General features: G+C 44.9%; 1 protein-coding gene across 4 annotated transcripts in view; it reads right to left on the minus strand.

The window, feature by feature from the left end:
* Nucleotides 1–24,709, minus strand: part of KLHDC4 (kelch domain containing 4) — a 51,917-nt gene extending 27,208 nt beyond the window's left edge. For 3 of the 4 annotated variants that reach the window (XM_081107533.1, XM_081107532.1, XM_081107531.1), the window contains exons 1-5: nt 24,552–24,709; nt 21,821–21,912; nt 18,207–18,285; nt 17,496–17,594; nt 6,094–6,230 (exon numbers count right to left, since the gene is read on the minus strand). In XM_081107533.1, coding sequence (XP_080963659.1) covers nt 6,094–6,230; nt 17,496–17,594; nt 18,207–18,285; nt 21,821–21,912; nt 24,552–24,650 — 506 coding nt within the window. In that variant the 5' untranslated portion in view covers nt 24,651–24,709. The remainder of the gene's footprint in view (nt 1–6,093; nt 6,231–17,495; nt 17,595–18,206; nt 18,286–21,820; nt 21,913–24,551) is intronic. The other variant, XM_081107534.1, reaches the window with a different exon arrangement.
* Between the last annotated feature and the right edge of the window lie 420 nt (nt 24,710–25,129).

Here is a 25,129-nt window from a genome sequence, read left to right on the forward strand (position 1 = left end):
GCAAAATGGCATTCCAACAGTGCAAGCTGCCACTCAGCATCACCCAGGCCCCTTCGAATGGTGACATTTACAGAAAATACTCTAGAATCAAATAACTCCATGAGCTTAGAGTACAGAGTGTTAAACACTTGGCAAGTAAATGGTTCCCCGAAGTAATTCAAAGTTTACACCTTACAAAATTACATGCTATAGTACCATACCAGGCAGCACTGAGACATTTACTGAGCAAAAGAAAATTTTTTCTCATAAAACCTGAAAGTCAACATTACACCGGCCCACTGGACAGGAAACTGAATCTAACAGCTCATTCTCCAACCAGAAAAGGCTCCTCCTCCAAGAATTGTTACAACATGGCCCAAGCAGGAACCATGTGCAAAAGCACTGCCCTTTTCATTTTAAACAGTGTCCCTTCGGCATTTGGCTCCACTTTTCCAAGTGTCAAAAATGGAATATGAATATTCCATCAAACAATGAATATGAGGCTTAGTATAGGGAATTTTATCTCCTTGTACAAAATAATAGTGGTTTCTAGAATCTAGGTAGCCTATCAAACTGTGTTCTTGTTTTAGTTTTATTTCAACTGTTATTTTTAACTAGAGGCCTGGTGCACAAAATTTGTGCACTGGGCGGGCTGGGGGGTGGGGGGGGGCTCAGCCCATATTATGAGGGCACAGGCCAGGCCGAGGGACCACACCAGTGCACGATCAGGGCCAGGGAGGGACGCAGGAGGTTGGCCAGCTGGGGAGGGGCCGCGGGAGGGCTCCAGGGCACATCCAGCCTGTCTTGCTCAGTCCCGATTGGCTGGACCCCAGCAGCAAGTTAACCTACTGGTTGGAACATCTGTCCCCTGGTCACCTGGTGGTCAGTGCATGTCATAGCAAGCGGCTGAGTGGCCTTAGCATATCAGTAGCATATTACGCTTTGATTGGTTGAATGGCCAATCAGATGACTGGACACTTAGCATATTAGGCTTTTATTACATAGGATAAGAAAACTACTATTTGTGGAATGTTTACTCTATGCTATGTGCATTTATTCCTCACAATAACTGCATGGCTAAGACATTATATTTAATCCCATTTTACAAATGAGAAAATCAAGACAAGAAGTCGTAGAAACACATTAAGCTAGTCAACAGGAGAGCCAGAATTTAAATTGAGGCAACCTGGTCCCATAACGCACATGCTCAACAGCCAACTAAGACACTAAACCAAGCATGTCAAACTCAAAGGCTAACAAGGGCCAAATAAACAAGGTTTAAGTTTATGCGGGCTGAAAAAAAAAAAGCTTCAATTTTCATAGAAACAGGTTTATTTCGATAGGGACATGCTGAATACAAAGGGCTGAAATAAATGAGTAGTCGTTAACATAAAATAATAGAAAATTTTAATAAAAATATTTTTTCTTGAACATTAACTTACCAGACACTGAATAACTACGAATTAATAAGCAGAACGCAAGTAAACCTATTTTTCTTGTTCTCTGAAAGCAAAATATTTCCTGTTGCGCACACCAAACAAGTCAGTACAAGACTAATGATGTGGCAATCCAGCTGCTAAAATATTCCCTGCTAGTATTAGTGGAGAGAAATGGTGCACCGGCACGTAAGGGAAATGAATGCAACATGATTATAGTGATTAGTCATTAGCGAATGTTGTAGTTCATTATTAATAATTATGTATAACAGGGTATTATAAAAATTTACAAAATTTTTATTAAAACGTTTCTTACATACCGTTATGTTGGCTGAGCCACAAAAATATTCGTTGTGGGCCGTGAGTGTGACATGCTTGCACTAACCTATACTAAAAATCAAAGGTCTCAGACTAAAGAAATCTATGTGCCAAAAAATGACCCCTTACCCTGACAGTCTTCAAATTCATGCATCCTTTCCTTCCCCTTGATTTTCCTACAAATCAGTCACACTCCACCAGTTGGTCTTCCCTTCCTCCATACGCACAAGCACTTCAAGACGATAATCAGTCAGCAGTGAAGGAGCAGGGGATCCACACAAGCTCCCACTCCCACTCCCAGGGTTTCCTGGCTTCACTCGCAGTTGATGCACAGCTGTTAATAAAACCTGCCTGATTATGAAGTCCACAAAGCCTCAGACCATGAGCCCAACCAGTTCATGGGAGAAGCCAGAGAACGGAACATATGTGTGTTTCTGTTTCCACATGATAAATATGGGGTATGGTCTGATTTCCGCTCATTGCTGCCTTTTGCAACAGGATCATACAAAGAACTCTGAATTATTCTGAGAATAATTCTTCTTTTCTAGGGTATCAACTTTTCTCAGACACAGCTTGAAGATACATACACTAAGCGGGTTTAGCTGAAGATGCCACAAATGTTGGCTCCTTTTCCAAATCAAGAGAAACAGTGTGCATGCATGAACACACACACACCTATACAGTATATTATTTTTTATTCAACTGATTTTTGTTGATCATGTACTAAGTACTTCAATGCATATAAAAATGTATTAGTTGTAAACAAATGTTCATAGCAGCATTATCTCAAGAGTGGAAAGTGGAGACAACTAAACATTCATCAATAAATGAATGGATAAACAAAATGTGGTATCTCAAAACAACAGAATATATTCAGTCATAAAAAAGAAATTCTGACACATACTACAGAATGGATGAACCTTAAAAACATTATGCAAAGTGTAAGCCAGTCACAAAAGAACAAATAATGTAGGATTCTAATTACATGAAATATCTAGAATAGGCAAATCCAGAGATAGCAAGCAGATTAAAGGTGAGTGAATAGTGGGAATGGAGTCTTTTTGGGGTGATGGAAACATTCTCTATTGAACTACCAGTGGTAGTTGTACAACTCTGAATATGCTAAAAACCATCATATTATCAACGTTGAAAGGGTGATTATTTTAGGTATATGAAAAACATCCAAAAACAGCCGAGTTCTATAAGTAGCCTGACCTCCTTGTTTGTGGTTTATGGAGTTATAGATGACTAGCTAGGATGGCACCAGCTTTAGAAATAAATGGAGAAAGGGTGTCAAAATCTTTCTCCCCTTGCCCAACTGCATCTCCTCCAGGGAGTAAGGAAGAAAAGTGGGGTTCACCTTTAGAAGTGCTGGTTTTTCAGTGTGGCAGGCTGACTAACTAAACTTTAACAAATAGGAAACCTAAGCTGATAGGGCAGGCCCGCTGACTGAGGAAGGGGTTAAAAGTGCGTGAGCATCTGTGGTTACACAGGCAGTTCCTCTCCATGGCTCCCAGCTTTGCTCACTATCAGAGAAGTCCCACCAAAGCAAGAAGCACCAGCAGGAGATTGGAGGTACATGGAGAAGAGGGAAGGAACCAAGGCACGGCCCCTTTCCCCGGCTTTGGCCCCATCATCTCCAGCTCCAGACCCCACCCCACCCCCAAAGCCTAGCAGTGGGAAGTGGGCTTCTAGCTGACCCACTAGCTTGGTTTTCTCCACCATAGGTGTGACCAATCCCTTTCATGTCTTCCTTATTAGACCCTCACTGATACATCAATGGTTGTCAAAGGAAAGATGTTTGCAAACACCAGACACTAGCTGCTACGGGCTGAATGCTTGTGTCCTATCCCCTCCCCCACAACCCCTATCAAAATTCATATGTTGAAGCCCTAACCCGCAGTGTGATGGTATTTGGAGGTGGGGCCTTTGGGAGTAGTTTGGTTTAAATTAAATCATGTGGGTGGGGCCCGGGCTGGTGGGGCTCAGTGGTTAGAGAGTTGGCCTGGCCGGCACACCCAAAGATAGAGGGTTCGATTCCCAGTCAAGCGCATGTATCTGGGTTACAGGTTCGATCCCTGTCCTGGTTGGGCTGTGTGGCAGGCAGCCAATCAATGTGTCTCTCTCACATCGATGTTTCTCTCTCTCTCTCTCTCTCTCTCTCTCTCTCTCTCTCTCCCCCCTGAGCCACATCACTCCCTCTCTTCCACTCTCTCTAAAGAGCAATGGGAAAACTATCCTCTGGTGAGGATTAAAAAATCATGAGGGTGGAGCCACCATGATGGGATCTGGGCCTTTACAACAAGAGGAAGAAAGAACTCTTTTCACGAGCAAAAAGCAACCATGTGAGGACACAGTAAGAAGACAGCTGATGTGGTTTCTCTCACATCAATGTTTCTCTCTGTCTTTCCCTCTCTCTTCCACTCTCTCTGAAAAATCAATGGAAAAATATCCTCGGGAGAGGATTAAAAAAAAAATTCTCACATTTTAATTACAATGAACAAGTATTCAAGTAATGAGAGACGTGTTTATCAGAGACAATTTCAGATTTAAGACAGATGCCGCAAAGGTTGCATAAGCATAATTGAGCCAACAGCACCAGGAGGTAGCTGGAATCCTGCGCTGAGCCGAGGGTGGCTATCTCTGGCTGGCTGGGAGACAGCGGCCACAGCAAGCTGTTCAAAGGGCACTCCCCAAGTGACCACATGTCAATAGTGCCTCCCTGCTTCTTTGGAACAAGCACACATAATATATGTTATAGAACCAGGAAAGGCTGAAGGACACGAGAAAGTGTGCACAAAATAGCTTAGAATGTCCCTGCAGGAACACCCCACAGATGTGCCATCATCAACACTAGCCCCTGCTGAGTAGCTATAGGACTTGTATGTATTCTTTCATGGAGAGGTTTATTATCCTTCAACCATAAATTTGGACAAATAGCAACCATGTGGCTGGCATAAATGCTATGAAATTATCAACAATCAATTCAACGACAATGAATAAACAAGCACATAAAATTGGGTTTCAAAATAATAATTGGAGCAAAACAAGACAACACAGATTGCAAGCTCTGGGCCTAAATACTTTTTAAATTATGGGGAAAATGACTAACTTTCAATATATACATAACGAAACCAATTTTAATATGAAAATAATTTCTTGACTGCTGTGCCTACTAAGATAATGAAGCTTTCCCTAAACAAGTAAGAGAAAGGGAAATGAAGTCAGTAACTGGTAATACACACCAAGGCTCTTTCTGGTTCTGATTTGATTCAGGATTGCCACTGGGCCCTTCTCCAGCAAGCTAGCCAGGCGTGGGGACTACTTACACTTTCCACTTGCACAAGGGACAGTCTACACAGTCGGTTCCACTCCAGGCCTGAAGCCAACAGATGAGCTCTCCACAGGCTGGCATTGTGGTCTCCTAAGAGGCTCATCATCAAACAAGCAAGCACATCCCCCCAGGGAGGCAGGCTTCCCTCTTATGAAAGTCCCAGGACCTGAAGACACTTTGACCACTACTGCATTCCGCAGTGCGGCTGCTTTCTCCACTGAAGGGAAGAAACCTGGTTGCTGAGTTAGCAGTGAAGAGAAGGCACCCTGCACCAGGTGCACACAGCCCAGCAAGCAGGCATGCGCACCCCAGGAGAATGAAGCCAACTCTTTTAATCTGTCACTCCCCTAGGTTTTTTCCTGTAAATAATGTATATGTATACAAATAATGTATACAGACAAAGTCTGTCTCTTCAGAGTCAGGTGTGCAGCACTGACCACTAACACTAGTGGTGAAGTGCAGTGGTAAATGTGACAACACATTTACCAAAAGATGCGGAAATCAGGCTCCAGTGGTGGCTGAGCCTAGTTTATTGAAGAGCAATATAAAGGCTTTCCCATCCATCATCTTACTGGCCCCACTGTTTCTATGTCAACTAGACCTATTAAGAGCACTCCCTTACGTATACCACAGCTCCATCCAGCAAACTGAAACCCAAAGTGCCTTTAAGGAGATAAACAGATGGCCCAGGAGAAGAACTGCATAAAATATGATCAATGTAACACAGACAAGGGAGGAACAAGAAAATAAGCCTGAATGCAGCGCTGCTCCTAGCGACCCTGGCAACACCTTCAACAAAGCCCGGTGTCAGGCAGCAGTGGCCAAGCAGGGCTTCTCAGCGAAGGGTGGAGAAAACTCAAGCTCTTTACTTTCTGCAGTTACCCGCGAAGCTGGTCCCTCAGGCTCTGCAAAGGTGCTCCTCAAAGCCCTGGAATTCTACAATATCTGATTCCATCACTGTGAACCAAGCATGCTGGCATGGACAGGAGGCAGGCCCAGATGTCGACTCATGACCCAGAGCCTTACCTGACTTGCTCCCAGGTCCTGGTGGCTAAATGCAGAACCCAGAGATCCTTGTAGTGGTAAAACTGCTCTCCGTCAGGAGAAGCAAACTCCCCTCCAAAGATCCACAGCTGCCCACCACCTTGGGGCACCACCACAGCCTGTGAAAAGAAAGGTGGCAGGTCAGAGCAAAGCAGCACAGCTCTTGGCTGGCTCCACGGGTGCAGCCCAGGTTTTGCACCATCCGCCAGAATACAGCACATGATAGTCCTGGCCAGCACCCGCACTTCTGCCTTTGAGGGAAATTCCTGAAAAATCCCTCATCAACAAATCCTCCAAAGTCAAAATCCAATAAACTTTCAGGCACTCCGAGGTTGCAAAACTAACATCCACTTATGTTTAGACAACCCACATCCCATTAGAATGGACACAATTATGTCAAAAGTTAACATCTATATCTACACTAATAAAAGAGAAACATGGTAATTGGCATACAACCGCTACCCTTTTCATTGGCTAATCAGCGAGATATGCAAATTAACTGTCAGCCAAGATGGCGGCCGGCAGCCAGGCAGCTTGAAACTAACATGAGGCTTGCTTGCCTCAGTGACGGAGGATCGTTGGAGGAAACCAACGTTCCCCGCCTGCAGCTGCAGGCCTCTGAGCGGGCAGTTTAAGAAACATTGTAACAAATACCGCCGGACTTCAGCCAGCAGATTCGCAACATTGTAAGCAAAGGCCAGAAACCTACTTTCAGCTGCTAGGAGGCCTAGGAGCTGGAGCCAAGCCTCAAGGTAAAGCTGGCCCAGAATAAAAAAGAAAAAAAAGAAAAAAAGGAGCGGTTGGGAACTTCAGTCACTCCCAGCCTGAAAACAGCCCTCAGCCCCTCACCCAGACTGGCCAGGCACCCCAGTGGGGACCCCCACCCTGATCCAGGACACCCTTCAGGGCAAACCACCGGCCCCACCCATGCACCAGGCCTCTACCCTATATAGTAAAAGGGTAATATGCCTCCCGGCACCGGGATCAGCGTGACAGGGGGCAGCGCCCAAACCCCCTGATCGCCCTGCGGCTCTGTGTGTGACAGGGGGCGGGGCCACAATCCCCTGAGCAGCCCTGCTCTGTGCCTGATAGGGAGGAGCTCCCCAACCCCCCCCCCCCCGCCCCCCACGGGCCCTGCTCTGTGTGTGATGGGGTAGAGCCATAACATCCCCATCAGCCCTGCCCTGAGTGTGAGAGTGGCGGCGCCCCAACCCCCTGATCGGCCCTGCTCTTTGGGTGATAGAGGGTGGTGCCCCAACCCCCTGATGGGCCCTGCTCTGTGTGTGACGGGGGCAGCGCCCCAACCCCGATTGGCCCTGCTCTGTGCGTGACAGGGGGTGGCGCCGCAACCTCCCCATCGACCCTGCCTTGAGTGTGACAGGGGACGGTGCCCCAACCCCCCAATTGGCCCTACCCTGAGCGTGACTGAGGGTGGCATCACAACCTCCCAATCTGCCCTGCTCTGTGCATGGTGGGGCGGCGCCCCAACTCCCCAATCGGCCCTGCTCTGAGCCCGACCAGGGGCTGCACCTAGGGATTGGGCCTGCCCTCTGCCACCCGGGAGCAGGCCTAAGCCAGCAGGTCGTTATCTCCCGAGGGGTCCCAGACTGTGAGAGGGCACAGGCCAGGCTGAGGAATCCCCCCTCCCCCCCGAGTGCACAAATTTTTGTGCACCGGGCCTCTAGTGTATATATAACAGGCTAATATGCAAAGTGTCCCCTCGGGAGTTTGATTGGGAGACCGGGAGTTTGATCTCTTGCTATGACGTGGCACAGAACAAAGGGAGGCCCCGGCTGGCAGCCAGAAGGCCCTGATCGCTGGCCAGGCCTAGGGGCCCCACCCATGCACGAATTTTGTGCACCGGGCCTCCAGTCAGTTATAACTAAGTACCTTTAATAAAGCTATTTACCTGCCCTCATTAATCCCTTTCCTAGCAATTAAGCAGTGTATACCTAAAACCACACTCATGAATAAAACATGTTTAATATGTAATGTTTATGTAACATTATTAACATTCACTCTTAAAGATTTAAGCATAACAGGAAGGCACACAGAAGCAGTGAGCACAATAGCCTTTGGGCCACGGGTGCAGGCAGCTCTCACACAGGAGAGGACAGAGCGGCACACAGCCAAGCGGACCCTGCACCACACCATGTAGAACTTTCAAGACTTACAGATGTATATTTCGAAGTATTATTTGGCTTAGAGAATATCGAAGTTTTCATAGAACAAAAATGGTCTACAAGCCAAACATTCTATAAACTAATGTGCCGATCTGAGGGGAAAAACTGGAGAACAGGGACTCCAGGAACTCACATCCCATGAGCAGAATGACACCTCACATTCCCAAGGTTACTCACTAATTTTAAAAAATGACAACAACCAACACAACAATAGCCTTCAAGTGTGAATGAATCAAAATTATACCTATTTTTTTGGTCATATCGGCAAAAAATTATTTTTTGTTGTGCTGCAGAATTTTAGTAATTAATTTATGTGCGCCATGAGATGAAAAAAATTGAAAATCACTGGGTAAGGGAATGAATTTCAGATAAGAGTGGATCCTATTTCACGTGAAAATACAAGAGACACTGATTTGGAGAATTTTAAAGGCAATTCATACACTATCTAGTCTAGGGTTAAGCTTTTAGATTGGATTTCTTGTTGAATATGATTTTAGTAAAAACTAAAAAGTAACACACATGAAACTGGAACCCCTCCCCCAGAAATCAGGTCAGGCTTCTTTCCCAAGGACACTTAGATTCCAAGCTCCGACCCTCATCTTAGAATGCCTGCCCTGCACCACTCTCCTCAGGGCTGCTCTTTCTGTGGTTTTACTGAAGACCCAGGACTCAGAGGCCACGCTGGAACCACCCACAACCGCCTGAACCATCCAGAGCCACACAACCCACTGGCCAGTGACCAAGGGAATCTCTGAGAAAGTTCAGTGACATGCCATCTGATGACAGCAGACAGTAATGCTGTGGCTGGGTTTATGGTCAGATGACTTGTAAACCATATATCTGAGGAGACAAACTTCACAGAAATGACTTCTTCTGCAAGCGTGGGATGTGACACATGTGGGGTGTGACACTCAGAGAGCAGGCGCTGGGCCAGCCTACCCTGGGAGACACCAGCCACAGGGTCCAGGCAATGAAGAAGAAAATGCGATCACATCCTTCTCATATAAGGCATGTGGACAGGAAACAGCCAAGGAACCTTCTTGCCAAGGAGCTTGGAAATAGTGGCCACGGCACCAAGCACTGTGCGGCCGAGCAAGGGGACCTGGGTCAGGTGCTACTGGGCACCATAACGCTCCTGAGCATCCCGTGTTAACACCTACTTGCCCTCTCACACCTCCACAGAGAAGTTCTCACCGGGAGGGTCGGCCGTGGTTCTCAGGAGGCTCCATCCCCAGGCACCCAGAGCCCCACTGCAGTTTTGTGTGCATCATCTCAGCACAGATGACTGACCTTTAAAGGGCCAAGCCAGTTTCCTATCATTCTAAAACCTCAGTAGTTCTATAGGAAAGAAACTGAGCATTTCAAATCTTTAAAGCAGACATGATTATTAGCTCAGGCCCAAACCTAACATTTTTTTAATTTAATGAAGCTAGGCCTGTGGTTGGCAAACTGCGGCTCTTTGGCCCCTTGAGTGTGGCTCTTCCTAGGCCTTAGGAGTACCCTAATTAAGGTTAATAACAATGTACCTACCTATATAGTTTAAGTTTAAAAAATTTGGCTCTCAAAAGAAATTTCAATTGTTGTACTGTTGATATTTGGCTCTGCTGACTAATGAGTTTGCCGACCACTGAGTTAGGCAATACATTCACACTATGCAATACAATGGAGTTTTGAAACATCATATTATAGAAGGCTATTTAATGGCATAATACTATAAACCAGTATAGTAAAGATATATACATGTATGTGTGTATTTGCATGTATATGCCAACTAATATGAAATATAGATGTGTAGAAATATGAATATGCAGAGAAAAGACGAAGAAACATAAATCAGCAGTTCTAAGATAACAGACAATGGACTTAGATTTTCTTTATTCTTTCTATTTTTTACAATGAATCTTACATAATCAGTGTTAAAACCATTTTTAATAAATGAAGTCCAACTCCAGGCAAGAAAAAAGACTGTATGCCACAGTTCATCTCCTACATCCCATCCCCCATCTTAATCACAATATCAGGCCTGTCACAGTCAAAAGTATAGGGACTACAGGAACGTGGATCAATAGTCAGTGATTTGAGGGATGTGTATTAACTTAGTCCTCAAAGAAAAAAGTTAACATATTATTCAAGAGAAAATTAAAACTATAAAGAGACAGGCATAAAAGACTTCCACTTCTGATCGGGATAGAGCAACCTGTACCATACTAGCCCTCCCACTATAAACAAGGAGAAAATTGGACAAAATCTATAACGGAACTAGAATCAGACAACAGGAAGTGTACGACTGTGATCCTAAGGACAGTAAATAAGAAAGGTGAGCCCTGTGACTCTGAAGGAAGTCTCTGCACCTGGTGTAGGGAAAGGAGTCAACAGGACAGGTGATCTTGTTGAGCTGAGGAGACAACGAGGTAGCTGGAATTTGCAAGCAGAGTATTGGAGAGAGAGCACCCTAAAAATCCATGTGGGTGCCCTGCAGCCTTTGAGCACTAAGCGGAACATCTGCAGGAGAGACTGGGAAAAGAATCGCCACTGTGAGCCTGAAAGCTTGAAAATGATCTGCACTTACTCGGGACTTGGAGACAGGCAATTTCCAACCAGACATAGTTAAAGATGTCACTGAACTCCCAGGGCACTCAGTAGCGATCCCAGAAAAGATATACCCTAGGACTAAGCCATCTCTAAATAAGGTTTCAAAAGGATCACAATGATCTGCAAGTGACTTAACCACCTGCCAAAACAAAACTCATGCTAATAGATGAAAACAAAATCCAGACAGTCAACAGGCAGCATTCACTAAGTCCTGTATCTAACTACACAATTCTAGCAGGGAAATGTGACTGATAATAAGGAAAAAGGTCAGTCCATAGAAAGAGATCCAGAAATAACACAGCTGAGAAAATCAGCAGACAAGGACTTGAAAAGAGTTATAAACATGTCTAAAGATTTAAAGGAAAACAAGAGCATAATAAACAGACATGGAAACAATAATTAAGAACCAAATAACTTCTAGAGCTGAAACACCATAAAGTAAATAACTCACAAGTTCTCAGCATATCCACTTACCTTGAAGGACAATTAAAACTACCAAAATGAAATGAGAAAAAAGACTGAGGGTGGGGGTTGGCGGGGGTGGGGGGGAAGACAAGACAGACTCATTGCCCTGTTGGATAATATTAAATAGTCTAACACACATATAATTTGGACTTCAAGAAAATCACAAAGATACATCAAAATCAAATTGCTGTTGCCCAACCAGTGTGGCCCAGTGGTTGAGCGTCAACCTATGAACCAGGAGGTCATGGTTTGATTCCCAGTCAGGGCACATGCCCTTGGTTGCAGGCTCGATCCCCAATAGGGGGTGTGCAGGAGGTAGTAGATCAATGCCTCTCTCTCATCGCTGATGTTTCTTTCTCTCTCTATCTCTCTCTCTCTCTCTCTCTCTCTCTCTGAAATCAATAAATATATTTTAAAAAAATAAAAATTGCTGTAAAACCAAAGATAAAATCTTTTAAGCTGCCATAGAAGGGAAAAATGACAGACTGAATACAGAAAAATTAAGATAAGAATGATGACTGGCGTCTCCTTAGAACACTATAAGCCAGAAAACAGAACATCTTTCAAGTGCTAAAAGAAAACAGTTGTCAACCTAGGATGCTGCATCTAGCAAAAATATATGAAATATAAACTGAAGACATTTTATCTTAAGAAAAAAGCTGAAAAAAAATTTGTTGCCAGTAGATCTGCACTTCAAGATATGATAAATGGCCAAACCGGTTTGGCTCAGTGGATAGAGCATCAGCCTGCGGACTCAAGGGTCCCAGGTTCGATTCCGGTCAAGGGCATGTACCTTGGTTGCGGGCACATCCCCAGTGGGGGGCGTGCAGGAGACAGCTGATCGATCTCTCTCATAGATGTTTCTAACTCTCTATCCCTCTCCCTTCTTCTCTGTAAAAAATCAATAAAATATATTAAAAAAAAAAAAGATATGATAAATGAAGTTTTAGGCTGAACAAAAAACATTCCTACACAAAAACATAGATCTAAACAAGGAATGAAGTGTGCTGAAAATGGTAAATTTGTAAATCAATATAAGATAGTTTTCTTTCTTTAAAATTTCTTTAAATAATAACTGTCTAAAGCAAAAATAATAACAGTGCATCACTGTGAGGCTTCTAATATATATGGAAATAAAATACATGAGAACAACAGCATAAGGAATGTCTTAAAGTGTTTACCTTGAAAAAAGTCAAAGCATTTCAACAAAATTACTTCTTATAATGTCCTTGTAAGATAAGAATTCTTCTGCATATAGAAGTGATAACTGAGGTGTGAGCTGGCCTACATCAGCTCTCCAAAAGGAAGCTGGCTGGACTCTAGAAAGAAACGAAGTCACTGGCTGGACTGAGATAGAAGCAGACCTTTCCTCTACTCACTGCTCACTCCCCTTTGCACTGTCAAACTTACAGAAAGAATTTCTAGCCCCAGGCTCTCTTACGGGAAATTAATTTATGTATTTTGGAAACAAAGCTATAAAAATAAAACACCTTTAAATATACATATTCATGCACAAATACACATAGTGGTTTTGAGATAACTGTTTAAACTGACACAACCAACATTCTCTCTCTGGATCTAACACAGGCAAAGCACCACCCAGTGACCAAGTGAACAACATAGGACAGCACTGCTCCAGGACAAGGCAAAGCCATCCTCTCTAGCATCTTCTGTCCTATTTGTCCTATGAGGCTATTTGCTTCCCAAGCATTTGGGCTTGTTGTCTCAATTGGAATAAAATCATGTCTGAAAAGCTTTAAGATAACCTAACACTCTCCCTCCAAAGGCACAAAAAAAAAAAAAAAAAAAAAAAAAAGCCCAATGGAGTCCAAAATAACAGAGACTTGAATGGATTCTAATATCAGCCACACGGTTCAGCTTTGTGAAAGCCAAGTTCTAAAAACATGCAACACCATCAGGACCAAAGAAAACACATAATATGGGACATCATAGGAAATCGCAAATTTGTCTTTTTTTTGTACCTATGTCCCAGCCCTAGAATGGTGCCTTACATGTAAAAGATACTCAGTATTTCCTGAGTGAAAAAATCTAGGAGTCTTGCAATGCCTGCTCGGATGGAACGTAATGAAGCGATTATTAAGTTGGAAGTTAACACTTGCAGCAGTTCAACTGACTACTGTTAGTGGAATTCCACTTATTTCACAAATAAACATTTTGTATATAATAACTTTTCTCCATAAACTACTTACTGCTTATTAATGCACAAAGGCCAATAAGAACACAGGTGACATTTTTTATTAACCCACTAGAGGCCCAGTGCACAAATTTGTGCACTGGTGGGGTCCCTCGGCCTGGCCTGCGGGATCAGGCCGAAACCAGCTCTCTGACATCCCCGAGGGGTCCCGGATTGCGAGAGGGCACAGGCCAGGCCAAGGGACCCCACCAGTGCACGATCAGGGCCGGGGAAGGACATGGGAGGTTGGCCAGCTGGGGAGGGACTGTGGGAAGGCTCCAGAGTGTGTCTGGCCCATCTCATTCAGTCCTGATCAGCCGGACCCCAGCAGTAAGCTAACCCACCAGTCAGAGCATCTTCCCCTGGTGGTCAGTGCACATCATAGTGACTGGTCGACAGGTCAACTATCTGCCCCCTGGTGGTCATCAGTGCATGACATAGTGAGCGGTTGAGCGGCCTTAGCATATCATTAGCATATTATGCTTTTGATTGAACGGCCAACTGGCCGACCTGACACTTAGCATATTAGGCTTTTATTAATAGGACTAGAGGCCCGGTACGTGAAATTCCTGCGGAGATGGGGGGGGGGGGGGCAGGGGACAGGGGGAGTGGGTTCCCTCAGCCCAGCCTGCACCCACTCCAATCAGCGACCCCTCTCACAATCAGGCACCACTGGCTCCTAACCACTCACCTGCCTGCCTGTCTGAGTGCCCCTAACCCAGCCGTGGGCAAACTACGGCCCGCGGGCCGGATCCGGCCCGTTTGAAATGAATAAAACTAAAAAAAAAAGACCGTACCCTTTTATGTAATGATGTTTACTTTGAATTTATGTTAGTTCACACAAACACTCCATCCATGCTTTTGTTCCGGCCCTCCAGTCCAGTTTAAGAACCCATTGTGGCCCTCGAGTCAAAAAGTTTGCCCACCCCTGCCCTAACCCCTCTGCCTGCCTGCCTGATCACCCCTAACTGCCTCTGCCTGCCTGATCGCCCCCAAATGCCCTCCCCTGCCAGCCTGATCTCGCCCCCAACTGCCCTCCTCTGTCAGGCAATTTGGTTCTGATTGGTCAGTTTCTATGCCAGTCAGTGTCAAAAGCTCCGCCTCCTAGGCAGCCATTGGCTCCTCACACTTACCCAGATTTGGTTCTGATTGGTCAGTTTCTATACCAGTCAATGTCTCTAGACCTATCAATGGGGCCTGATTAGAAAGGTGGGGCTGATCAGCAGCCCCAGTGGAGGCTTGGAGGCCTGGAGAGAAATGAAGGTGCAGCTATTGGCCAGGCCAGGAGAGAAAGAGAGGCAAGTTCTAATCAACAGCTGCCACAGAGGCTATGGATCAGACCCTGCCTCTTTCTCTGCAGCCTCTCTCCGGACCTGATCTGCAGTCCCCTAGGCCAGTGATGGCGAACCTTTTGAGCTCGGTGTGTCAACATTTTGAAAAACCCTAACTTAACTCTGGTGCGGTGTCACATATAGAAATTTTTTGATATTTGTAACCATAGTAAAACAAAGATTTATATTTTTGATATTTATTTTATATATTTAAATGCCATTTAACAAAGAAAAATCAACCAAAAATATGAGTTCGCGTGTCACCTCTGACACGCGTGTCATAGGTTCGCCATCACTGCCCTAGGCAGTCAGTGCTGAGCCGGGGAGCCCGCAGCAGCCCCAGTCAGTGCTGGGTCGCCACAACCCAGCACTGACATCCGGTCTGGTCGAGCCTTTGATCATAATCAATCGTTACAACCCTGGCTCTTTATTATATACATATAAAACTTTTTTTTTCTATTTTATGAGATAATGCATTTTGTTTTGAGTGAGTTTTAGTCATTACTTTTGGGAACTCACGATGTTTGCCACCTCTTTCTCACACAGCCCTCGATTCTCAACAGTTTCATTCCTCGTATCCTCAACAGGCCAGGCACAAGAGTTTGAATACTCCCTTCTTCTCTCACGTCACTTAATCACACATTCGGCAGATGTTATGACCCTTTATTTTTTCTCACTGGGCTGTATTCATTTTACAAAAGGCCATCTAAACTCTCAAATTACACACTAAAAAAAACTTCACCCCATCCCAAAATACAGGACCTAGGAGAAAAGAATAAAGGGTATATGTATAAGCTTTCTCTTTCTACTCTTTTTGCTCTAATTGATTTAAGAAAAGATAAAGGCCACAGATTCTAACATCATATTCATTACTCTAGTCTATAATGAGGAAACTTTTATGTCTCAAATTTAATGTAGAATTTGAACTGTAATGACCTTTACGCAAAAAAAATTTGTAACCAATTTTCTGTTTCCCATCACTACAATTCATTGTGATATTCACAGCATAAACAGCAAGCCAATCTTAATTCCAAGGATATTATTAAGCCCTAGACCAGTGATGGCGAACTTTTTGAGCTCAGCGTGTCAGCATTTTGAAAAACCCTAACTTAACTCTGGTGCCATGTCACATATAGAAATTTTTTGATATTTGCAACTATAGTAAAACAAAGACTTATATTTTTGATATTTATTTTATATATTTAAATGCCATTTAACAAAGAAAAATCAACCAAAAAAATGAGTTCGCGTGTCACATCTGACACGCATGTCATAGGTTCGCCATCACTGCCCTAGACTAATAAAGTCTTTATCAAGCATGCATATGGATCAGAGCCTGCTGAGCACCCTGCCAAAATACCTGAATTTAAAAATCTCAAAGAATTGAATTTCATGACTCTAATTCTTCAAGGACACAGTAACTATTGATTAAAATAGAAAAGAAAATAAACAAAAAAGAAACCCCTAGCCTGCATTATGTGACATAGGCATGAAGCTTGACTGCTCCATTGAGATATCAGCTTTCTTAGGGCCCAGGAATCTGATGAGGCATCTGGGAGGACTGGGGACTCAAGAGTGCTCACCACTGGGACAGGACAGGACTTAGTCCTTAGCTTTTCTGGGGCAGATCATTCACTCTTCAGAACTGGAGAGGGCTCTGGTAAACAAACTTGGAATTTATCAAAATCCATTTATTTATTAAAATCCAAGCTTACTAAATCTAATATTTAAACCTGAAAGCAAGTGCCTTCCTCTTTTCCAGAAGATAAACCAGTCTAAATGCTTGCAAGCCTTCATGTGCACAAGATGCTCATGCAATTCAGGCAGACAGGTCCTCCTCCCACCCAATTTCAGAGCAGTAGGCTATTTCTGAGCACAAATCGGAAAAAGGAGAACCACGTACACATGGCGGGCTCCTATGACCACCTTTCTCCACCCTGGAGCGGTGTCAGTCATTTAAATTGTTGGTGTTTGTTTGGTTTTGGGGTTTTTTTGTGCCCCGACACTGTTCCGAGTACTGGGTTATAATAACGAACAAGACCAAGTGTCTGTCCTCATGTAACTTTGTAGACACTGAAACCAGGACCCTTCCCTGATAGGTAACCAGCTCTGACAGAGCTCTCCTGGGGTAAGCAGAAGCCAGCCAACAACATCTGGTTTAGCGCTTCTCCTTCATTACCCTGTTTATGACTCATTCATTCTACAATAATTATTTTCCACGCAGCATTTACACCACTCTTTGGTCAGTTTTCTTGTTTTCATCTCTAGTCATCCGATCTTGGGCCTATAGGAGCCTCTTTCACTCAAACGGAAAAGGAGCAATTTGCCGACCATATGCCCGGCACCGCACTCGGTATTTTTACCTAGATTATTTCATATGATCTTTGCACCACCTGGAGGAGCATTCATCTCCCTGTCTTACAGATGAAGACACTGACATGTGAAGAAGTTCAAAAACAAGCCCAAGTTAGAAAACAGCAAAGTGAGGACCATGTACAAGACCCAGTCTCTATACAAGGCTGCCTGTCATTTACCAATTCTAAAAGTCCCTAACAGAATCCTCAGAGTAAAGCCCCAACGGGAACAGAGGGAAGGCTAAGGGTTAGTACTGACACATACCTGGTGAGCACAGCGCCTCGGAGGTGGACTGGGGATTTCGACCTTGGTCCAGGTGTCCTTCCTGATGTTGTAGATATAGAGTTCATTATATAAAAACGTCTGCAGGAAGGAAGAGGAACTTTACTGACATGAATGATGCTTCCATGCAAGTGACAGTAAGTGGAAAGAAGGACCTATCGCTAGCCTGCCCTGGAAAATGTATTTCCTAAAGCAATGTAAATCTTATCAATACAGGGCTGGTGCAGCTGGTCCCCTGCATCCTTTGGGATGATGACACAAAGTAAAACACCATCTGTCTACCATGCAGGGAAGGTAAACTTCATGCTTTGTAACTATTTCACATACAACTCTGAAACACCAGTCTTTCTGGCCTGTTTAAAAATAAAAATTAGATCTAAAAGTGATCAGTACTTTTCCAATTCAAAACAACTTTGGAAACCCATCATGAGGAAGAACAACATGGACAATCAACCTGAATGAGTAGAATGCTGGTCAACCTCAAGGCAGTAAAAAGAGTGACCCTAAAGGTCACAAAAGGATGCTGATAGCTTGTCAAGGACATCACATGCCAGTCCTGACAGCTCAGGAGGCAGGACACGTGGGAGGGAGTTAAAGGACCAATGAGAATTTGATATCACTGTTTTAAATAAATTTTACTCCAAATGAGACCCATGGAAATTTGCAAAGGAAAGAAAAAAATATATACTTTACTTTTTGGCCATTGAAATATTCACCTCCGAAAAGGATTAATTCATCTTTCTCAGGATGAGCAGAGAGAGAGGCATTTAACCTGCAAGAGACAAAACCAGCAGATCAACACAAAGCCAAACCATTTGACGCCCAATCTGAGACCGTTCTCTTTTCCAGCAGAGTGCTTCATCAGGGATAAGTCTTTTTTAACTTTTGTGAAAGAGGAGCCTGCAGTTGAGAACAGAGCCAAGGTACCACCCTTAAAAGCAGTCTCATCCATGATAGCTGGACCTGCACTACTCCCACAGCATCTGGCTATCATCATCAGGTAGTGACAAGTCCAGGTACTCCTACTTATGTCCCAAATTTCCCACAGCTATCTTATTTTAAGGGTCTATCCTCTTAATTCACAATAAAAACTGCTCTTAAAAGTCCAGTATTTAAGCATTTCAATATATATTCCAGACATATTCCATCTAGAAAAAAATGGCAAATAATTTTCTACTTATTTTACACATGAGGACAAAGGAATAGCTATAAGGAAATCATACATACATTCTGACCATTTCAGTGAAAAGTAATTGAAGTTGTGGTGAATGAGAAGGTAAGTGACTGGAAAATGCCTTTCCTTCAAAGTCCCCTTGAGTGGTACGCCCCAGACAAATGCTATCACACTAACGCCAAAAGACACTTCTCAGTAAAAAACAAAAGAGTTTCAAGGTCAATTAAGTTGGGAAATCTGAAAACTCTATTTTTCTCTTGGGGATTTATTGTATACAGAAACACCTTATAGGCTGAGAAATTCTGCAGTGAAGAAGCCAGTGTTAAAATAGTGCAGCTGCTGTGGCAAACAGTCTCTCAAAAGTTAAACAGACTTTTCCACTCCCAGGTATGTAGTCATGAAAACTGAAAACAGTAACGTTCATTAGAGCATTAGTCACAATAGCCTCAAAGTGGAAACGGCCCAAGCGTCCATCAATGGATGAATGGATAAAATGCCGCCCATCCACACATGGATATTGTTCAATCTTAAAAGAAATAATGTTCAGATTCATGATACAACATGGACAAACCTTGAGGACTTTATGCTAAGTGAAAAAAGCCAGTCACAAAAGGACAGATATTGTATCACTCCACTTAGATGAAATATTTAGAACAGGCAAATTGGAGGGACAGAAAGTAGGGTAGAGGTCACCAGGGACTAGGAGAGCGACTGCTTTAAAGGGTATAGAGCAGGGGTCCTCAAACTACGGCCCGCGGGCCACATGCAAATACAAATATTGTATTTGTTCCCGTTTTGTTTTTTTACTTCAAAATAAGATATGTGCAGTATGCATAGGAATTTGTTCATAGTTTTTTTAAAAACTATAGTCCGGCCCTCCAACGGTCTGAGGGACAGTGAACTGGCCCCCTGTTTAAAAAGTTTGAGGACCCCTGGTATAGAGCTATTGGGACGATGAATATTTTTAGAAATATATGGTGGTGATGGTTGCATAGCATTGTGAATGTAAGTAATTCCACAGAATTGTTCAGTTAAAAATGGCTAAAATGGCAAATTCTATATTATATATATTTTATCACAATAAAAAATATTTTCAAGAAAAGGAAACCAGTTTCCCAAAGTTCTTTGACCATATATCTTTTTTTTCACTTACCACATTAATTTTCTGTGGAAAAGTAACAAACACACTTGGGAGACAATTCAACTTAGGCACAGAATACCTAAGTGTCACTGCTGTCCATGCCTGTCGACACCCACTTTCTCCAAGTCACAGACACACTAGAGCAGCGGTCGCCAACCTTTCAGACCTCAGGGACCAGCAGTGGTCTGAGGACCACTGCGCTAGAGCACTGAGGCAGCTGTGCACCACATCCTTATTTCCCCGTTAAATTACACCTCAGCCAATACTTGTGAGATATACTAGTACACACTTACAAAACATGGTCATTTTCATGGTTGTTACCATAATATGATGGAGAGATAGGAGGTGAGAAGTGACTAAGATTACCAACCAAAAGGTCTTAATCTCATACCTCAGCTCCATCAACTGTAAGGGAGCATTCCCAGCTGACCCAGGGAATCACCAACCTTTCAAATTATATCCTGACATTAAACCTGGCTTTTGGGGCAACATTACTTTAGAAAAGTTCTAAAACGTCACCCAAGCCCTGACTGGTTTAGCTCAGTGGATAGAGCATCGATCGGCCTGCGGACTAAAGGGTCCCAGGTTCGATTCTGGTCAAGGGCATGTACCTTGGTTGCGGGCACATCCCCAGTAGGGAGTGTGCAGGAGGCGGCTGATCGATGTTTCTCTCTCATCGATGTTTCTAACTCTCTATCCCTCTCCCTTCCTCTCTGTAAAAAATCAATAAAATATATTTTAAAAAATAAAATGTCACCCAAAAATAATCAGTACACAAGTGGCTTCCCTCAGGGGTGTTGTACATATGAAGCCTTAAAGATCTCAAGGATTTGTTTACTTCAGCAAGTCAAATGAAAAGTACATCTACCACAAGTGGAACTTGTTTGGCCCCAACGATAACATGCTGAACAAAGGGGAAAATAAAACAAGATTCCTAATGAAACTTATTAAATGAAGAACAGGAAGGACTTCCAACTCTGGGAGCTGCTGTGTTAGGTAGTTTGGCTCAGGGGCTAATCAAGTCGCCAACCCCAGCCCTCTAACAGGTGATAATTAAATCTGGGTCCCAGGTCATCGGAATTCGGTGGCAGAGCCATCACCTGCACCTCACTGAAGTGACGGCAGCACTATAACCACCTCCCTTCCTGAAGTGCTGGACCCCAGGCCTCCATTCAGGCTGACAACAGCTCTAGGGAGACTAATCTGAGGGCAATGAAGCAAATCATTTCTCAAACAGTCCCAGGTGCTTGTGAAGTTAACATGCTTCCCCTTCTCCGAAGGACACGGTATCTATCTCATTATCAGGGTCACTTGGCCTTCTCTCACTCAGTGCATTCTGTGTCATGCCTCTGCACTGCTGGCACAGAAAAATCACAGAGCCCAAAACCAAATTCTAAAACAACTGGAATTCAGAGGACAAGAACTGACGCAGAGGAGTATGAAGTCAGATGAAAACCAAAGCCTGCTCATTTCCGCTCCTCCCACACGTGTTTGAAACCCTACAAAAAACTTTGAAATTTTCACAAAATTTACAAATTCATTTAAAATGGCTTATACACAATTTATATTTAATGATCACATTTTTCACTATAATTTAAAAGCAATACAAATGAACACAGCTAAAAGCTTTTGTGATTTTAAGTTTTCCACCCATGATAGGAAATTTTAGAATAGCTTAAGAGCCAAAGAAAAGCTCATTAGGACAACACTTCAGTCCACAAATTGTTACCAGTTGGGAGCTTTCAAACCTGGCACAATTTCCCAGGTAAGCAGGCTGAGACCTCAACTGTCCCATGTTTCTGCATGACGAGAGCTGAACAGCCTCATGCCATTCTTCAGAAGAAGTGAAAAAATGTTTTGTGGGAGCTAATCAGAACAGGTTTTAATGAGGAAAATGTCCCAAGTGCCTGGCTGTTTATGATGACATGCTGCCTGTATAAAGCGGTTTCCAATGTACATAAGAAAACTATAATGAGAGTCCTGCTCACTTACCTTGGTGAAGGGGGAGAGCAGGGCGTCTCCACGATCTGAGTCTTTTTGGCATCTAGTGTCTGGAAATGGGCTATGAGAGCTTCAAGGTCTTCCTAAAGGCAGACAAGCAGTCACATGTGAGATGTTTCTTAAACCCTACTATGGGGTCAGAGGCCTGGGTCAGCTACCCACTGTCCACAGACTTACAGGTAGTTTTCTTGGAAATGTGGATGCTTGCACATATCATCTAATTCCAAACCTTCACACTCCTCATGAAGGGCCTGCCCCTTAGACAAGCCCACCCAGAGTTCACACCAGCATCTTCAACCACCTCTCAGAAACCCAACCCTGAGCACCCCACTGCTTTGCTGTTTGCACAGCAATGTCTGATATAAGAATTCTTGCTCATTTATTTTTAATTTTCTGTTTTCATCTCCCTCCCACCAAAACAATAAGAGCTCCAAGCAAGCAAGACTTGTCAGTCTGCTTAAACCAGAGCCTACATCTGTGGGCTCGGCAACTATGGGCTGCAGCCACTCTGTGTAAGAGGACCTCTATTTTACACCTGCAGACAGGATTTAAGATTTACCTGTCCAGCTGGGTGGCACTGGAACCTGATCTTCCTACCCCCAGTGCAGTGCCTAGTTCCCTGTATAAACCTCCCCCCAGACCCTGAAAGGCGATGCATGCTTTGTGTCATGAGGAAAGTGCCCTTCTATCCTTATTCTCTTCCTGGAAGCTCACTCCCCCACTTTGCTCATGTTGAGACCTGGGATATGTCCCTGCCTTCCTTTCTACCCACCCCCCAAATACATGCACTCACAGCCCTCTTTCCATGGTTCCACATTTCACACTGAAGGCAGGTTAGATGTCCTTCCTGCATCTACAGACACTTGCAGACCATTCTTCCTTCTTCTCCAGCCTCATTTCCCACACCACCTCCTCCCTCCAAGCTTCACTGGCTTCCTCTCAGTCCCTTTAATCATTCCCGTGGCCTAAACAGCCACCAGCACTACCCCCACCTTCCCCCCAGTGTACCACCTTCACCTCCCCAAAATAGCCACTATCTGGAACTGGGTACTCATTACTCTCCAGCATTTCTTCACACTTTTATTACACGTTATGTATCCCTAAGATATATATACAGCAGGTCCTCAAATAACATCATTTCATGATAACGTTGATGAGATGCCATAGGCATTTAATTCTTGTTTATACCAATTAGCACAGAGTAAAGCTGGTTTCTGTACACAGCCAGACTTTAGAGATATTGCGGTTCCGTTTCAGGCCACACTGTAAAGCAAGTATCGCAACAAAGAAAGTCGTAATCTTTTTGCAGGTGGAGGTCTTACCTTTAATTTGTAAAAACGCAACATCTGTGAAGCGCAATAACACGATAAAACAGGGTATGCCTGTATGTCTTTTGCTTATTCACAGAACCTACGGACAATGTTTAAGTGAGGACTTGCTGTTGTTTTCATTTTTCAGCCCCACCTAAGTGTTATACTGTATAATTCTCATGCAACTTGCTCTTTTACTAAATAGCTTGCTACACTGAATCCACTCACTTTCATTGTGGCAGACAGCACACCATCACATCTTCTCTATCCAGCCTGCTGAATGAACACCTGGGCCAATCCCATTTTTTGGCTTATATAAACAATACTATTATCGCCATTCCTGTGCTTGTGTAGTTGGGGGCAGTCTATGGAGGCATCCACCACCCTGCTGCTTCTATGTGGGTAGTTCGTTCACCTAACCGCTGTCCCGCTGACCAACATGTCCCTAACGCCAAGCATGCTGCATTAGGTACTCAAGACAAATTACCGAACGACTGGAATTTTACAGGAAGACCTGAAAGCAGAAGGGATCACTGGAGTCACAATTAGTTCAGAGCTCCTGATCTAGTGTCATCCACCTCGGAAATGATCTTCCTTAAAGCGGGTAAGGCGGGAGGAAGGAGCGGCTGGAATGCGGAGCAGCAGGTGTGGAGGTGCAAACTGGCACTAACGCCCGCCATCACGCAAGGAGGACAGGCGTTCCCGCCGGAGTGTCCGGTTGAGCGCCCAGGTTTGGTTACTCTACTCGTTGAGCACAGGCTCTGCCTCCCGGGGACCCATTTCAGACACCCTCTTGCCACCTCACAGCGGTGTACTCCGATTTCCTGCCAGCTGGGGGTGCCAACGCTACCTACTTCCCTGGGTTGTGAGGATTAAAAGCCCGAGAGCACAGTGCCTGGCACACAGCACACACTCATGAACCGTTACAAACTGACCCAGGTTAAGGAGCCGGAGGACCACAGCCAACAGAAAGCCGAACGCTCAGCTCTGAGTGCAGCCCCGTTCCATTTGCAACCCCTGCTGGGAGGAGTGAGAGTGAGAGCAGGGAAAGCAGAGAACGTGAGAGGGGACCAGGGACTGAGAGGGAACAGGTTACCGGCAACCGCTCTGGGATGCCCGTCTCACTCGCCCCGCGGACGCTCGGGGCGCAGGGATGGGCTGCTGTGAGAATTACTCTTTTAAAGACGAGGCGCGAGGCTCAGGAGTTCAGCCCTTGCCCCCCCCACCACCACCCCCCCGCCGATCACGCCCCTGTCAGAGGCGCGCCGCCGGGTCCTCCCACACTAACAACCGGCCCCTCCAGCTCCCAGCGGAGGGAAACCCGCGACGCCAGCCACGCAGGACGGAGGCAGCCGGCGCGGGCGCAGGAGCAGAGCGCACGAGGGCCGGGCCCGTCCCGCCGGCCCGCTCACCTCCTCCTTCCGTGAGCGCTTGGACACCTTCTTCTCCATTTTGGCGGCCGTTTTTTCCGCCCCGCGACCCTTCTTCTCCTTCTTGCCCTTCTTGCCCATCGTGCCGGTCCAAGGCGGCCCCGGGACACCGAGGCTGGTGTCAAGCGCCGCGCGCCGCGCGGCGCGCCGGAAGTACGTGTTCATGGGCCGGCGCACAGAAGTGCGTCACTTCCGGGGATGCGAGCTGGGGCTCCGCAGCTTTATTTCACAGTCTATGGAAATGAGCAGGAGGGCCTCCTGCAAGGGCTGGCTCCGCCCCGAAGTACCGGGCTGCGCCAGCTGCCCCCCCCCCCCCCCCCCCCCCCCCCCCCCCCCCCCCGCGTCCTTGCCTTGAAGGCTGGCTTTCAGGTTTACTGCATCTGGCACATTGCTTAGCCCTGCGTAGAGTGACCCAATTGGTGACTTGTAAGGAAGCGACATTTCTTCTACCTGGGACCCTTTTGGAAATGAAATGATGGTTGTGGCTTCAACCCCAGAAAGCGGTGCGTGCACTTACAGGGATTTACAGACCCTAACTGAAGACAATCCTTTTTCCCAAA

The sequence above is a fragment of the Myotis nattereri genome (assembly GCF_964212035.1).
Source record: "Myotis nattereri genome assembly, chromosome: 15".
Classification (NCBI taxonomy): Eukaryota; Metazoa; Chordata; class Mammalia; order Chiroptera; family Vespertilionidae; genus Myotis; species Myotis nattereri.